We start from the raw sequence: 17,679 nt of genomic DNA, 5'->3' as shown, positions 1-17,679 counted from the left end.
AGGAAAACATCTTGCTAAGATTTTCCTGTGTTTGATTAATCAGCTCCAGTTCATTCACTCATCTCTGAAAGGTCATGTTTTCTCGTTGTTAAAGTTGCCCAGTCTGAGACTCTCCCTTGCTTCCCTACAGCTTGGCTGAATGATCCACCGGTCAAGGTGGATGCAGCACTGCATTTGTCCTGAAAGCTGTGATGCTTTTTCAGCATCTCAGTATGATTTGTGTTGGGGTTTGCAACAAGATGCATCTCTCCGATTAGTGTTACCCTAAAAGTCTTTATTGCTTGGAGGAACTAGTCAGTTGATTCCTCTGGCTCTGTTTCTGCAGTTGCTAATCCCTTGTACTGGCACAAGACTGCATTTCATCCACCTTTCTCAGCCTGCTTTCCCATATTGTCCAGACTGTTTTGACCGTGGGTGCTTTGACTGTGTACAGAAACTGGGCAGGGGGATATGGCCACCATCTCACTCTTAAAAATGGTGGGTTTTCCAAGTTGGTCCAGCTCCAACTCATCCCTCTGCTGTTGCCTTTGGTAATGAGTTTCAGCTGCAGTGTGGAAAGGTAATTTTCCTTGACTACTGCCAGTACTAGAGAGCCAGACTTGCATATTTCTGGGTGTTTACTTGAACTCTGTTTTCTAGTCTCCAGGCATCCAAGTTTCACTAAACTCTAGGCTTTAGAGGATTTTAGTGGATAGCTCTATATTAGCAGAGTTTCTTTGTTGCTGAACACAGGGGAATGAGAGTGCAGCATAAAGTAGTAAGTACAAGATATTACTTGCCAGATTTCAAGAGATCTGGTACAACATATTTGTTTAGACGTCAACTGTCAAAACTAAGAGCAAAAAAAAAATTATGGGGAGATAATGAATGTGTGTTGATGAGTCACTCAGATAGATGCCTGAAAACTGTACCAGGAAGCATAATGCTCAAGACATCTGGTTTATTTTGGCATGTTTATGTCCATGTTATTTCTTCTGAGTATTTTTAGGTTTCTTTCTGCATTGTTTTCACATGTCACTTCATACCTCATCAGAAACTTCTTTGCTGCGGATCGGGCACGTTTTAAAACTCCTCCCAGGTCAAAGAGAATAGAAGCATGCTGGATGTTGAAGGCAAGCAGGGGCCATGCTGTGGCATGGCCAAAGCCAGTTCTTTGCCAGCACCCACAGGCACCCACCCAGCCAGCCAGGCTCAGGCTGGGCTGCTGCATTGGCTCCAGGTCAGCTGGGGCGAGAGCAGGGAACAGCTGGCTGTGCATGCAAACTGTGCAGATCTCTCTGCTAGCGCGAGGGGAATTGCACCTCGGCCAGCTTGCAGGCATATATAAATATTTGTGGCATAGTTTGCATTATTGTTTCAGCTGAGCTGTAAACATTCGGTTGCTGATAGCGGGAAAGAAACTAGCGCCGCTATAAATTTCAGATGGTGCAGAAATGCAGGGATTTTTGTATTGGCTGACAATTAAATAAAATCCCTGTGCCTCTTCTGATAAATAACTCTGCTGCCAAATATATGCGGGAACTCTGCAAGCCTTTGTGGGGAAGGCTGGGAGGGGAAAAGAAGGAGGACACAAAGCCTGCCTGTGCGGGGAATTTCCTTGGAGCACGCACACCCCTTCTTTCTCCCATGTAGGTTTGTGTTTGAGCTTGCCCTTTCCTCTTCACGTTTCCATCTCTGCCAAGCAGCTAAATGGAGAGGTTAATTTGAGAGACTTGTACAAGTAATTGCAGCATGGTAATTCTGTAGCTAACATGAGTCTTTTCCTTGTCCTGCCTGCTGCAGGAACCTGCATGTCACTGCATGAGCATAGCTTGGTGGAGATTTTTTGTTTGTTTTTACTAGGAGGTCCACTACTTTGTTAGAGTAGCTGTTGTTCAGTGTCTTTCCATTGTAGCTCTGTGCAAAAAAAACTCCCCATGTGCATCCTAGTAAAATTGTGACATTGTCCAAAGAAGATGGTCCCCCTGCTCCAGCCATCTGAAAACCCAGTGGATAAAAACAAAGACACGAATTATGAGCGTAAACCAGAATCAGTCAGACGATTGAGGGATAACAATTTGAAAAGTCTTCTGTGATACAGTGCTTCCATGCAGGAGGGCAGCTACATAAATGGTTTGGAAAAGTGTCATTCTTTACGAAGAAATACTGCGCTTAATTAATTCTTGCTCCTGGGAGGTCAACCTGGGGCACTCATTATTGTCTTAATTGGTGGTATAAATCCTGAGGCACTGGAGGGGAAGAGAGGAAAAAAACGATGAGCAGTTAGCAACATACAGCCTTTTGGATAAGTGCTAGCCAGTTGTACAACCATCCTAGTGACATTTTATGGTTTTATTGGGTTATAGGTCTGATCCTTCACAAATTAGGTTAAAGGGAATTGATTTGCATAAACAAAAATATAAAACAACAGCAAAATGCGATAATTCATTCCTGAGTTCTCCATTAAACTGTGGGAAATAACTCAGAAAAGCACTTCTTTGATCTCCTGTTATTTGTATTAAATTATATTCATTACTCTTCCCATCTGGAGTTTCATAGCAGGCCAAAAATCATCCTACAGACATGACTGAAAGGAAGTTAACTGTAACTTTTTAATTATATACATTCCATCTCCTTTTTTTTCTTAATTTGAAAAAAGCAGATGGAAGCGCATACCAGCGCCTTCCTCTCCGTTTAAATCACTGAAGTGGAGAAGCAGAAAATCTCAGCCGTTCTTTCCCCTCACATATTGTTTCAAGGTGATGACTGTTCTGTCTGGAGACTTTGACATGTTTGCTAAAAAGGTCAGGAGTTCAGTAAAAATCGAAATTGTGGAAAAATATGTGCGTAGTCTTAGGGATGCCGTGGTACCCTTGCTGGAAGAATCCGGTTGTTGCAGATTTGCAGCTGATGGAACACATCTCCCCGTTTTGTTGGTAGCTGCCTCTCTGCCAGCTGGCCAGCAGAAGTGTTTCAAACTCCCCAGAAAAAAAAAAGTAGTCAATGTTTTGATGGTTTGTGGCATGTTTTTAACATTAAACCAAGGTTTGTGGAATCAGAAAATGCTTTGTCATGGGGCACAATAAAAAATGGTGTTTCTTTCCAGCCTCACCAGGGGCCGATGGCTAATTGGCATTACTAGCCCCATGAACAATTTTCTTCAAGCTCTGTCATCAGAATTTTCTTTTTTTTTTTTTTTTTTTCCCCTGTGAAGCCCATAAGACCTTTTTCACCTTAGAAACTATTAGGATTTATCAAACATGGCCTGCTCTGTCTTTGCTGGCAACTTTTTTGTCGTTGCAGATGAGTATCCCCACTGTGGTAGCTTAGAGAGGAGTGACATGTTCCTCAGCTGCTCGTCCATGTCCTTTGGGCCCTTTTCTCTTTTTAAGAAATGAGAAAATCCTGAGATATTTCAAACTTTTCCATTTGTGCTACAACAATGAAAAGATAATAGACCTTTTTTTCCCCAGAGTGGGTTGCTCTTAGGTGCACAGGTCTGTATTTCCATATGCAAGATGTGGGATGACAGCTGCTTATTTTTATTGTGTTTTGAGTTCTGTCAATTAAAAAGAATGAAAATCACCGCCACACTGGTTTCCAGAGAAAATTTAGGTTTCTTTGGGTGTGGAATCTTAGGACTGCTCTTCATCTACAGAGTAAATGGCTAGACAAGCAGAACTGTGGAGGGCAAGCTGGAAATACCAGCAATGACAAACAAAGCCAGAACCCTTCCCAGGGCGGGCTGCTGCTGAGCTCCTCCACCACTGGCTGGCTGGCATCTCTAGGTGCTCTCTACCAGCTACTGGCATTTAACAGGATTTTTTCATTTGTTTTTGCCAAGTTCTGCCTGTCCTGCCCTGACGTACATCAGCAGCACAATTTCCCTGCTTTCTGGCAGCAAGCCTTCCTTTACTTATTGTTGTAGCTGCTTCCATTTTGTGCCAGCGGTGGTTTCCAGCCACAATGTCAGATAATTAATTTGTTTATTCTGCAAGCCGTGACTTCCAAAGTGTGATAGACAGCGCAGACATCCTGGAAAAGTGCTGTGCAACTGGGAATAAGCTCAGTTGAGCTTCCTTTTAGATAGCTGTTTTGGTAGCTTTCATTACTTGTGGGGTCTCCTGTTCTGGCTGCAGCCATTTTGCAGTGTGTTTTGTCTATATGGTATGACTGAACAGCATATGCTGGGTTGTAAGTCTTTTATAAGCTTTTCTATGCAACTCCAGTTGTGGGTTTGCATGTTACCAAGGCCTCCCAGAGCAAATATTCCTGGTTAACAACTAAAAATTGTGTGTCTTTGCCCTAGCTTGATTGCTGATCGGATACCAGGATTTGGTGAGGAAGGGATTTTTTGTTCCATGACTGCTGCCACTAGTTAATAAAAATACTGCAAACTACATTTAGTTCATGTAGGTACCTGGGCAATTCCCTGGTCAAAGAACAAAGCAGTTTTGTGCAGATGCTGTCACTGAGATGTACCTTAAATGTCTGTTGATGCTCCAGAGAGAGCAGGAATGGGGCTTTACCTTCTCTAAATACATTTTACAGGGTTAACAAGGATAGAGGGTAACTTAAATGATTAAAATAGAGTGATTGAAAAGAGGCCATGCATCACAAACATTTCTTTCGTAAAAAGTGCACATATTTGCCCAGCCCTATTTCGGAATAAAGCTAAGGGCAGAGGTTTCAGGTGTGTGGTGGGTTGGATTTTCTTTTCAGTTATTACAGGTATTTATCTTTCCTCTGAGAGCTCAGTCTGAGTTTATAAATGACTGATAAACTGTGCCATAGAAAAGTCCTTCCTACTCCTTTGTTTCTTTTACGATAAAGTAGCAATATGCTTCACTCAGAAGCTTATTTTGCAAATTTACCAAAGAATGGCCTCTAAATCTGCAGGAGTCATAGCTGGCTGCCTGTATTTGGGGGTAATCAAAGCTGAACCAGATGAACCGAGCAGGCTGTTCAAACAGATTGAGCTTGCAATAGCCCTTCTCTGCTGATTACCCTGTCCCTGGCTTGCAGTGCAAGTTTTCAGCTTGTGAGCCCACTATGCCTGCAAATAAGACTTGGCATGCCCTGTGCTGGCAAAATATTTTTAAGACATTGTTGAGATGAAATGATCCATCTCTTCATGCATGTGCATAACTTGAGCTCTAAATCATTTGCCTTGCCAAAATCAACTGGACAGTGAAGGAGAGGGAGTTGTACAGATTCCCTATCAAATGTGTAAGAGTAGCAGTTCATGCTAACAAATCTGTAAGACATAGTAAGTTTAAACACTTAACCTTTTCTTGAGGGCTCATCCTTAATGCAGTCCTTTGTATTCAGATAGCCAGTGGCATAATGGGATTCAAAATATTACTGAAATAGTTAATGTTCTCTGTGGGCACTCTGTTCTGTACTGAGCTCTCAAAGTTTGACTCATTCACAGGCAACTGCTACAACAGTAAGTGGTGAATGGGATGAGGTGTATTCTTCGGCATCGTGTTGAGGTTGGATTGACTAAATAGATTATTTACTTCTATGCAATAGACCTAGGAAGCCAGGTTTGTTTGCTGCCTGATACGTATGGTTTCACATATCGCTCTCTGCTTTCAGTGCGGCAGATAAGATATCAACACAATTAAAAGTGAAAAATAATCTGCCTGCTCTGCCACTGGTGGATGCTCAGGGAACACACGCTGATACAATAGATTTCTGAATAATTTATACTCAGCATTTTTTCCTTGCACTCGGTAAATGAGCATGCCTAATGTGGCATGGTCAGAGTGATACTCTATCTGTCATCCATTAAGATAACAAGATTGGTGGGCCTGGGAGGAGCATGGTGTGATACACAGAAAAGATGAGATTAAAAATTGAAATGTTTGTCCAAAATGTTCTGTGTAAAGGATGCTGATAAAAGCAGCTCAGAAAAACAGAATTAATTCAAAAGTGTGATTTCCACAAAGCTTTGTCTTCTCTAAAATAAAAACATGAGGTCCATGTTCCTTTCAAAAGTTGAGGATAAAAGGAATATCGGAGTAAATCACTGTTCCTGATACACCTTCAGTAGCTTCCTCCACTTTAAATTCAGGTACTTTGTAGGTGCTATCAAAAACAATTATGTATGACAGTAATGCTTTATGTCTCACAGAATGGGATTTTTTTTATATTCATAAGGCATTTTAAATTACAAAGAAAGAATAATTTGTGATTGATTTTGGCACTGGAGTGTCTCATCTCCCATCACAGGGTGTTAATTTGGACGGGATGCTAAAATATTTGCATAAAAAATAGCTCATGTAAATATTCAGCCAAGCAGATTCATTTTGATGTGACTGCATTATAGTAGGTAGTATATTGTTTTCCAACAGCCAATAGGCACTAGAAGTTGATTAATTTATAAGCAGTGGTGGTTTTCAGTCTCTGAAGTTGCTGACAACTTTTTAAGGTCAGGTCACATTTGGATTTTCTTGGTTTATGAATAAACTGTTGGGGTTGTGAGATCAGATGGGAGTCATTTGACAAAAAGCACTTGGAGGAAAACTTAGGGTTGGTTCTAACTTCAGTATTTTTAGTGAGAAGGTCAATGTTATTATACCTGTGCTATTTGGAACCCGGCCTTGAAAGGGTTTAAATGCGTTCTGTTTAACTGGGCAGCAAGCACCTGCCCCGCCATCCTTGTGTCCTGCATGGTTTTCTTTCGCTGCAGAGCTGCAGTTGGGGTCCAAACCCCTGCAGAGGGAAAGACAGGACACTCTGTTTTTTCAGCCCAGATTCAGGAAATGTTTCTAAGCATGACCCTGCTTGCAGTGCCAGCCATAACTTGTGGCTGCCCAGCACCAGGCATCTGGAGGCAGGTGGGGAAAGTGAGCCCCAGCACCCAGCAAATAATGCTCCTCACCCACCAGTGCCCTCCCCCTAGGGTGGCTTTGGCTTGGGGTTTGTGTGCAAAGATAGTTATAACCTTAGTGCCTGTCCAGAGAAAAATTTAAAAATCGAATCTTTTTGATGACGTGTCACTGAGCTTTTAAAATGAGTTTGCCACAAATCTTACAAGGAGTGGTATCCCAGTGCTGTCTTGGGGAAGGATACTTCTGAGTGGGCACTAATACACTGTTGAGAACCATGTCCTTAGTTTTGACCAAGACCACATTACACCTTTTTTTCACCTGAATATTTTATGTAAACAAGTTCATTTTTATTTATGTTCCATGAGTAACTCCAGGAAGAAAATCAAATACAGGTGTTAAAAAGTAATTTGTAAAACAGCAGTCAAAGCTTCCACAATTAGTATCCTCCTCTTTATCTTTCACTCTGTGGAGGAGATTGCCTGGGGAGATTAGGCTGATGAGGAAACTGTCTTCATTTCAACCAGGAGATCTGCTTTTTCCAAAGTTGTTCTTCTTAAGCCTTTTTTATTAGTAATGAGTTCATGAATGCTTTATACTTGCTGTCGGCAGATGGATCACGTTTTTCAGTTGGGTTGTGTGGTCAACTTTGTCTAGTAGGGACTGAGGCAGCCTCCTCTGCTTTTCTTCCTGATGGGCTGTAATTAAACCCTGGCTTATAAGGATGCACACCCTGCAGCTATATGTCAGAACAACCCATTAATCAGTAGGTGCCATTAGCTACTGGTTATATTTTGGTAAAGTACAGATATATTTGGAGAAGGCTGTTTCTTCTTTTCCAGTATCGGGTGACTTGTTCATTTGGGCCATTTTGTTTCTTGCCCTGTCAGGCTGGTGGTAGGAGAGTAATGGCATCGGTGGCTGTGGGTGTTAAATCACCTGCAGCAGCACTGGATTAGGCTGCCATAGAAATTACCAGTCTTGGCTTTTCCTGCATCTTTCCAGCTAGAAAGTGATGACCAAATAAGCTGTAGAGAGACTCTTGAACCAGCACAGCTCACACTTTCTGCCTGTTGAATTAAACCAAAATAGATGCCGTAGATGCCTCACTGTTGTTGTTAGCCACATCGGCAATTACCCCAGAGCCAGGCATCACAGTTAGGGGAATACCAAAGCAAGAAAGGAGTGAATATTACCATAAATTTTCTTTTTGGCAAGTAAACAAATGTACATATGCTTGCCATACTTGCCATTTCAAACAGTGTTAATGATCAGAAGTGTAGAATATAAAATAGCAGTGTTTATTGATAACTTGAAAGGTTTTAATTATCCAAACAAATAACTTTAAATTCTTCTTCTGTGTCCAGTAGCTTAAGGAAAAGATGTGGAGAGTTTTTATTTTCCTCTTTGATGGTAGTATTAAATATCTCCTAAATCGGAGCTAACCCTCAGGATGAGGCTTGTCTGTGCAAGAGCTGCCGAAAACTTTTGCCAGGGGTTACGTGATTCAGGAGGCATTTTTCAGTTCTGAGTGAATCTGAGGTATTTTCATAACATTAGCATCTATAGCACGTTGGTTGTGCAAGGAATTTATGACCAGCCCTTACTTCCTGCCCTACCACTCCCTGATCATACAGCCAGAAAGTCTCCCAGTTAGCTCTGAACGACAGGGGTTTTGTCTTTTGAACTGCTCACGTATCTCGGTGAGCACTTTGAGAAGAGCCAATTTTACAGCTTTCCGTGATTGCATCTTTAGACAAATACATTGTGGGCACAGAGCTATCATCTGCGGCATCAAGTTTACAGCTTCCCTATAGGGTGTAAACATGTGGCTGGTTGAAGAGTTTTAACCTCTGAAGCCCTCCAACAAGTATGAAATTGCTAACTATTCTTCCATAATGCTGTGATGTTGACTGAAATTTGACCCTAGTGCTTGCTGAAACAATTTTCAAAATCTGAGTGAGAAGGTTAAATAGTGCTGTCAAATTTCCAAATGTCTGTTGCAGAAATACTTTTGCTGAATATCTGTGGGTTGAGCTCTAAAATGCTTAAAGTAATCCTCTTTTTTTTCTTCATTATTACATGATATTATCTAAAGCTTGGGGTTTAGTGCAGATAAAGAAATTAAATTGGGTTTTGCCTTTTTCTGTGCCACCTAACCTTACCATTTATGGCTATTTTTCTCTTTTTTACTTGTTAAAGGAGGAGTTCAGTCAAATGGTGTTCCTTAAGTACAAACCAGACCTCTAGGTTTCTTTAATTTCTGTTCAAGATCATTGTAATTAGTTGATTATTTTCACAGCTGTATCTGAGTAAGAAAAAAAGTGCTGTGATTGGCAACTTTTACAAGTTCACAACTCAATAACCTGATACTGGAACTCTTCCACCTGCAGAAGCCTCATTAATTGCTGTAGGAATTTCAGCAGTTACGAGACCTGGGTTTCAAATTATTTTTCTTTTGAGGTGCAGCCTTCGAGCTAGAGAATCTCTACAGTAACAAAAATAGATGGGACCTTCAGGCTGAGAGAGTCTGTTTGTTATTGGATGAGTGTCTGACTTCCAAGTGGATCTGTTAGGAAGGCTGTTGTTTACCCAACTCATTACTTACATTCATAAGCTCAAACCATTTTTATTTGAGCATTTTGTAAAATCTAGGACTTAATTTCCTGAATGCTCTTACTAGTTCTAACTTTGTTTATTTTGGCCTTAGATTGCATTAGATAATTATTTTTTATTTAAGAGATGAGTCTTATGTTGCAAGAAACAGCACTAAATTATAGTAAGATTGAGTCTTTAAGGATGCCATACTCCAGCCATAACTTTGAATTTATTTTGTTATTTTAAAGCAACATTTGTGCCTGTCTCTAAGGTTTATGGAAAGCTCAGAAGCTTACTTGATTTCTTTTTTTCTTGATTACAGGGCTTTTTCCGCAGGAGTATCCAGAAGAACATGGTTTACACATGTCACAGAGATAAAAACTGTGTTATCAATAAAGTTACCAGAAATCGCTGCCAGTACTGCAGACTACAGAAGTGCTTTGAAGTGGGAATGTCCAAAGAATGTAAGTTGTCTCAGAAACAATTTATTGTTTGTCATATCCTCCATATATGTGGCAATCCTCAGGGAAAAAATTCTTACGCAATTATGTGATTGAAGCCAGTATCTGTATTCATATGGACGGAAAGGAGTATGAATTTGGTACACCACTTTAGACCTGTAATTTGCAGACTTCTGAGTCCTTAACTCTGCAACCTAAAAGCTGTGTGTTCTTACTGCCTGGACCCTCTCTGAAAGGTGAAATGAGCTGCCAGATGCTATTCTCTAAACCTGCAAAGCCAGTAAACCTGACTGCAAAAGTGCTGCCAAGCACACCAAAACCCCAAAGGATTTTCATCTCCCTTCTTTTCTAGAAATTTCTGGTTTGCCCTTTAAGTTAACATTTAAAAATATTTATGTAGAAATATGTGATATTCTCTTTTTTCCAGTTTATTGATATCCCCATCAAGCCTGAAAATATAGCTTAAAAAGCCTTTCTCAAATCCCATGGGGTAATGCTTCTAAAACTTTCTCTTTTTTGATTGGATTGATTGCAGTAGCAGAAAAGTCCTTGGCATAGTGATCTGTTCGATTGTTGAGGGGTTTTACTTCTATCAGCAATGTTCCTGGTGTCAGTAGGTCAATTCAAGTAATAAACACTACAGAAATTTGCAGTGTGTGCATAAGAGAAGAGGGAATATTGCCCAACACCAGTTCTTAACTTTAATTCACCCACAGGAGTTTCTTGGAGAGATTTTAAGATCACAGGAAAAGAAAAATTTACAATGCTGAAGCATTTATGTCTGAACTGTGATTTAAACTGGTTTTCATCTTCAGCATTTTACATCCCTGAACTATGTGGGACATCCCAGTAGTTCCCTTCTCTGTACTTGGTCAGGACCTAAGAGGTCCTAAAGTCATATTTGTCCCTCCTCATTGCATCCTAATTTTGTCTCCCACCCTCTCTTTCCTCTCAGAGAAAGAGTGTTGAGAGGTAAAGAAAGAACCAGATCCATCCTTAGGACCATTGTGCTGTGTTTCCAGCTCCTTTTCATGGAAATGTGAAGTTGTGGTTATTGGAAAATTTCAGGCTACTGGGGGAGGAGGTCTTAGGATTTCAGTTATTTCACTGTCCTTGTTGGGTTTTCTAGTTTTCTTGTGTGCCTGAAGTGCACTTATCTATACTTAGATATAGATCTGCTGGAGTGGAGACCATGATGGAAGTAAAGGAGAAGGTGGGCTAAATGCGAAGATGTAAGATTGAATGAGGAGGATTTTATTGATAGCTGTTTCACTGCATATCTACCTGTGCACATGAAGCTTTTTTTTTCTTTGATAAAAACAGTATGATGCAATTTGGAAGAGAAAAAAGAGCACTTTTCTCACCTGAGGGCTTGTTGGTCTTGAGTTCCTAAGAACTTTATTGCTGACGTGAAATAGTAATCTTATTAAATGCTGTAACGTCACATCGGAGTAGGTTTTGGAAGTACCAGCAGTATTTCTAACATGTTAACCAAAGTTATTTTGGATAAACTATAAAAGCTTACTGCCTTTTAGGTGATGGATTGTTTTCTCACATAGGGTAACTGGAGCTTTGCCAGCAGGAATTAAGGTTTTGCTCTGCCTGTTCCCTGAGGTGAACTGAGTGAAATTGCCCTTTGGCAGTTGCCTTTATCTCAAAATTCTACAGGCACCAAAAAGGGGATAACAGGTTGGAGGGGGAACAGAGGATCCTGGAGAGAAGTGAGGGATGTCCTCTGGCTGCATTTCTGTAGAAGGCATTTGCAAAGGAACAGAGAAATTATTTTAAATGTCATCAGTTTGAATGCAGTGTGTCTTGTCTTCTGGGTTTAAGAACTAAGTCTGAAGTGATTCTGTGTTATCCCTTCTTAAACAAGAGCTTTTCATCTCTTAAGAGATTTGAGAAACTATTTTCTTATCGGACCTTCTTTCATACGTATCTCTAGGTTTCAACTCAATTTCTTTAGAAGTTTATGTAAACAAAGGCACATCTGTCATTCGGCTTTTTCTTACCAGATGGAGGTTTTTCTTTTTACCCCAGTGCATTATTCACATTTTATTTTTTTGTCTTCTTACAGTTCTATTACCTTGTAACATGAAAGCCATGAACAAAGGACAGAAAAAAGTATCAGAGAAATCTCACAGGGAAACAAGCCTACAATGCTCAAACCAGTCCCAAGTGGGGAAAGTAATCGTGGTGGCACCTGCAGATAGGAACCTCGAGGTCTGTTCCCAGGAGCTAAGGAGGAGTAGATGCTGATTTTCAGTATACAGAGTAATCTGTGCTTAAAAGCTACAGTCCTGTGTTTATTTGTTCTGCCTTTAAAGGGCATGCAAAAGTACCTGCATATGTGGCTCCCTCTGAGCTTAATGAGCATTCCTCACAAACATCAGAGGAGAGATGGGAACTGGGTGCATAGCCAGTGTGATAAGTAGGGGTTTGAGAATGGGGGTGCAGTGTTTGAAAGAGAAGAGATACTGAACATTTCTTGTATGCTTTTATCTTGTTTCAGAGAATGAAGTGAGATGATGAAGGAATGCACTGAATTTGCATTTCTTTATAGGTTGTTTTGTTCATGTAGGGGGGAAAAAGGCTATCTTCGACCCCATTTTACTCCCCTGATCTGATCAAGAGAGGTCAATAACTACACTACCTCCAGGGCAGGAGTGGAGCTATTTGCCTTGTGATAATATCTGCAAGACCCGCTGAAACTGGATCCCACTAGTGTAGGAACCATCTTTCATTGTGTAGTCCCCGTTGCAAAAAGTTTGTGCTCCAGATAGGCAAGACAAAGAGTGTGAGGGGACTTAGTGATGACTGCCTTATCATCCTACAGCAGGACAAAACACAGCTTGAAATAAAGCCCTGCTGTCTTTAATCAGATACCCTTCCTTCCGAAACTCCAGAGCTCTGTCCCTGAAACCTGAGCTGCAGCTCCCAGTTCAGGGCCTGGAGCCAGTCCCTCCACCAGCACTGCATCAGGTTTGGGGATTGTTGTATGACCATCCCACCTCAGCTCATGTAGGGCTCTTAGGGGACTGTAGGTGCAGCTGAGGCTCTGGACCCCACTCCAAATGACTTCTGTCCTTCGTAGCCTCCCGGTCTGTTTGGTTTTTTTAATTACCATGTAGAGACAAACGGTGATCACACGTGATTCTTTTTGCTGCTGCTGCTGAAGTGAGAAGGCTACTAAGGCTAACAGTGGCTTATTATGTGATGGAGAGCCTTAGGAAACTAACCTTTGCCCTTCTATTACGTGATCTCTACGCTGCTGTTGAAGCCCCATCCTCAGCGTGACCCCAGGTGTCACCAAGCAGCTCGCTGTTGCCTGGCTGTGGGGCCTCGGTGCTCTGGAGCTGGTGAGGGGTCATACGTACTGCACTGCCTCCTGCAATTAAGGGAGCACACAGGAAGCTGGGCAAAACTCTTGGACAAGAATGGACTCTTTCAAGCAGGATGCTGCAACGGTCCCTTTGAAAGGTGAAGCCTGCTCAGAAAGAGAACCTAGACTGGATTTTTTGTAAGGTGTAAGGGGGAAGAAAATGGAGCTCCCTTCTGCCACAACTGCCCAGGTTAGCCCAGCAGCTCTTCAATTTCCATCCTTTTTCATAAACTGTGCAGGCTGCAGGGACTGTCACTGTACTTAATGGTCTTTGGGGTCCCCTCAGACACAACCCAGCCCACATACCAGGGTGTGATGCCGAGGAGCTCTCTTTATACTGGCATAAACCTCGTCTGCAGTGAGCTCTAATAGAGCAAAACTATGTTTATAAATGCACAGATTTGTTCCAGATTACTTCAGTGCACTGAAGCAATGTTCAGATTTGTAAATCTGCTTACAATTAACCAACCTCTCAGGAGGGAGGGAAGAAGGAAGGGAGGGAATGCAGGGAAATTATCATGAAGAGGAGAGACTCTGATTTCTGTGCTCTGTATTTGTTGGGGTTTTTTTTTAACTCACACAGTAATGTCTGTTTCTCTTTGTCACAGAGTTGAGTCTTATAATATTTAAATGTTCATGCTTCTTGGAACATATGATTACACTCTGCTACTGAACAATAGAATGAATGGATTTACTTATTTTCATTCTGGTTGAAATTGGCAAGCAGGAAATATCAACTTGAGGAACTGTCATGTTTGTATTTATTATTTCTCTTTAATTTTTTTCAGACTCCTTAATGAAGCATGATTCCATCTGCACGGAGTGGCTAAGTGGAGGGCTAGTCTGCATAGCTGCATTTGAGAAGTTCATGCAGATTCCACTGATGTAATTTTAAAGTGAATTAATTAGAATGCATGGAATCTTTATTTAGATGTTAGTCAGAACTGAGCTGGGGTTATTTTATTATTTTTAGCCAGCAGGAAGCACTGGATTTAGGAATTGTTTCTGCGTTGCTACAGGCTAGATTTTTAACTGGATGCCTAAATACCACACAGTGGCTGGGGGCTTTTTCAAAAATTCCAGAGTCGTTGCCTTGCCTGTTAACTTGCTCTCTCAAGAGGCAGGAGCTAAATATCAGAGTGGAAATCACAAACCCCTGAATTCTGTTCTGGGACTAATTCCTCTCTCTAAACCCTACAAGCTGATTGTTCTGTCTTTCCTATCTTGAGAGATGAAAATTATGTCTTTTCACAGGGGCTGGGAGATCTTGTATTGTAAGTGCTTTGAAAGTAGAAAGATGTAAACTGTGAAAATACTAATTAAATTAAGAATTGGAGAATATAGATAGTGGGGAAGCTATGCCCAAGCCAAAGAGATCACATATTTTTCATTTGGTTTTTTAAGGATGGATTGTTTTGGAGATCTTTTTCAGTTGCTGATCAGATAGGAAAGCTTGTATTTATTTTTTTCGGGCTGACAGATTGGGAACTTCTAAAAGTTAATGCCAAACTCTCAATGTCACCGGTGGGGAGTTTTTTTAATATGAGAGCAAAGCTGATAGGGAAGGGTCTTCCTGTAACAAAACCCACAGTGCTCTAGTGTCAGCCTGTGCTCTGCCAGAGATAATGCACGCTTTGTTATGCTGGGTGGCTGAAAATGATCTACATACAATTAAAATTCTCTTGTAGAGAACTGGGTTCTACTTGTTGTGCATTGTTTCCCATGGTTAAACAAACATCTCTTGCTTTTCACGTTGTTTTTTGTCTTCAAAGAAGCAGATCTGCTTTTCCTTTCTCCTTTTGAGGTCTGCCTCTTCTGTGTTTTAGCCTTTACCCTTGATTTTGCATAGCTTTCACTTGCCAGCTTTAATGTTTAAAGGAGCAACTTAGATTGAATGTTATTATCCATAATTTACTCTATGTTCTGTGAAGATGGTTATGTAATAGCAGTAATTGCATCAACTCACCTAATGAGCTTTCCCTCCAGTGCCATGTACGGCAGATTAATAGCCCATGAATTCATTTGCAGCTCGTTGTGTTTCAGAAAAGTATTTCAGGCAGCAATTAATAAACTGCTAAAGAAAATAACATAAAAAATGATTTTTTTTATTATGTTAACTCTCCAGCTGAACAATTTATTGGCACCTTTCATGATTCAGCTAAGTAAATTCTCTCCTAATTCCTCAAGCCAAGTGTGATTAGTGAACCCTGCTCAACTCAAGACTGTCTGGTAATTAGACTGATCTTTGTATCCTAAAATGTTAGGGAAAAGTAAGAATAGCATCCTAAGGTTCTCTTTTCCTTCTATTCCTTGCCTTTCAGGCATTATGCAAATAGCTGTAACTTTAAACTGCAACATGCTAGTGCTGCTAATTTTTTTTTCCCTCTTCCTTGCATAGAAACCCTGTAATTGTGTAAGCTAAGAATCGAAGACCTCAGCCAATAAACAACCCCTGGCACTGTTTCTGTGCTGCTTGTTGCAGGCTGCAGTGTCCCATACCTCCCAAGTGGTGGGACAGCCTGAAGCAGGGACCTGAGAAAGGTCATGGGGTGCCGCTGCCCTGAGGAAGGTAAACCAGGGGTCAAATGCCACTGGAGAGGGAGGAGAGAACAGGGAAAGTCCTATGTTTTGCAGTGTAAAAGGGGATGAGGTGATTGAACCCATCAGGAGAAAAGCAGCGGTGAGATGCCAGGGCATCTCACCTTCGTACGGAAAATGTCTGGGGAAAGGGGGAGACACTGTTGCATGTGGGCAAACTTGCCAGGCTGCTCTAGAATTATTATTTCCATGCTTTTTCTTTTGGTTGGTGTTAGTTTTTGGGGTCTTTTAAATTGAATATCTTTATGAAGCTTTTCATGTTTTACATAATTTCTTTTTCAAAAGAAACAGTTATCTTCCTGCCACTACCACTTCTACTGTCCCAATCCAAAAGAAGCGCTTGGCTTGTATTTAAAAGTAGTAAAATATATATTTTAAAATATTTTCCCTCATTTTGGGCTCTTGAGGACTGAGTAAGCATAAAGGGAATTCCTTCAATAAGCTCATACAGAGATTGATTACATGTCCTCAGCTGGAAGTTACATTAAGACTTATTCGCTAAGGTATAGCTACCGTGGTGAACTTTTCAACACTCTCTGCTGTCTCTATGACAACACAGATCCTGGCAGAAGTTACCAGGGCTCGTGTGCTCTCTGCAGCCTTTGTCTGCATCCATCAATCCCAGTCTTTGACAACTGTAAATGTGTGCCTTTCTTACGTTTTTGCTCAACAAGGTGTTTTATTAAATTTGTGACACTTCTAAAGTTATTATGCTAATCATTTGTACTGCAGTACCCAGCCATGCTCTGAAAGAGATGTGCTTTAGGAAAGGACTTTCTGAATGGTTCTCAATCTTGTGGAAGATATTGAGCTGAGTGGCACGGAGCCCTTGTAGAAGTAACTTTTCTTTCATTACAGGTGAAACTTCAGATGACTAGAGCCAGGGAAAAGTGTAATGCACACACCATCTAATTTCTCCTTAGACCTGCAGCACACTCCAGAGAAGTGCTTGCTACTGTTCAGTGCTCTAGCAAAGTCCTCAGACCTTATTGAACCCATCCTTATTTTAAGGGAGAACACATTGTCAGAGCCTATGGTGTGTCTGTTGGTGCTTGCAGCTCGGGTTTCTGTGGCAGTCCTGCCGTGTGCCACCTTCTGTGGAGATCCTTCTCTGGAGATTAGGCTCTTCCTTGAGAACAGTTGGCATTGATACAGGTCTAACTTTTCATATTTTTCATTTTACACCTTTGGGGTGTTTTAGGGATCATCAGATGCTTTCTTCTGTCAGTTTCCCAGTAAAAGGTATTTTGGGCATATATCTCTTGTAAAATCATTTCTCAGCATAGATCTCGTTCTTTCCCTGGCCTTTTTCTGTTATTTCTCATCCCCCACTTTGGTTTATACCATTATTCTGAATTGTTCATGTAAAGACACTGGCCCTGTGCCTTTACGTTGCCATTGCAGGTCGTCTTTACCTCTTCTTGAGTTTAGTATCCCGGCTGCTTTCATGGCAAGGAAAACCCTGGGTTATCCTTTCTGCCTTGTCCTGTGCCGGGTGATGCTGCTGTAGGAGCAGATGGGAAATCTGGAGGTAGCCAATTCCTACCCAGTCCCTGCACTCCTAAGAACGATGCTGAGGCCACGTTTGCTTTGTCATGCGGACATAACTGCTAAGACCCCAATCCCATGACCTCAAAAGCTTTGTTTCAGAGCTTCCATTCTTCCTTTATGCACTCAGTTCACTGCTTCGTGTTCCTCATTCGGATCATTTCTTGTTCAGGGACTTGGGGCATCTTTGCATCTCTCTTTCTAATTGCCGTTGTGCCATGTGGCTTGTGCTTTCTATACTGGCACCTTGTGATTTCTTTGTGATCTTTTTTCTCCC

The 17,679-nt window shown here is 41.3% G+C and overlaps 1 protein-coding gene across 12 annotated transcripts in view; it reads left to right on the top strand.

Moving 5' to 3' along the window:
* RARB (retinoic acid receptor beta) overlaps positions 1-17,679 on the top strand; it is a 323,260-nt gene that overhangs the window by 266,680 nt on the left and 38,901 nt on the right. For all 12 annotated transcript variants that reach the window (XM_032107895.1, XM_032107886.1, XM_032107923.1 and 9 more), the window contains one exon: positions 9,736-9,877. In XM_032107895.1, the coding sequence (XP_031963786.1) occupies positions 9,736-9,877 (142 nt within the window). The remainder of the gene's footprint in view (positions 1-9,735; positions 9,878-17,679) is intronic.

This window comes from Corvus moneduloides, chromosome 1, assembly GCF_009650955.1.
Source record: "Corvus moneduloides isolate bCorMon1 chromosome 1, bCorMon1.pri, whole genome shotgun sequence".
NCBI classification, from domain to species: Eukaryota; Metazoa; Chordata; class Aves; order Passeriformes; family Corvidae; genus Corvus; species Corvus moneduloides.
Note: the sequence above shows the minus strand (reverse complement) of the source record. Positions and strands in the feature narration are given on the sequence as shown.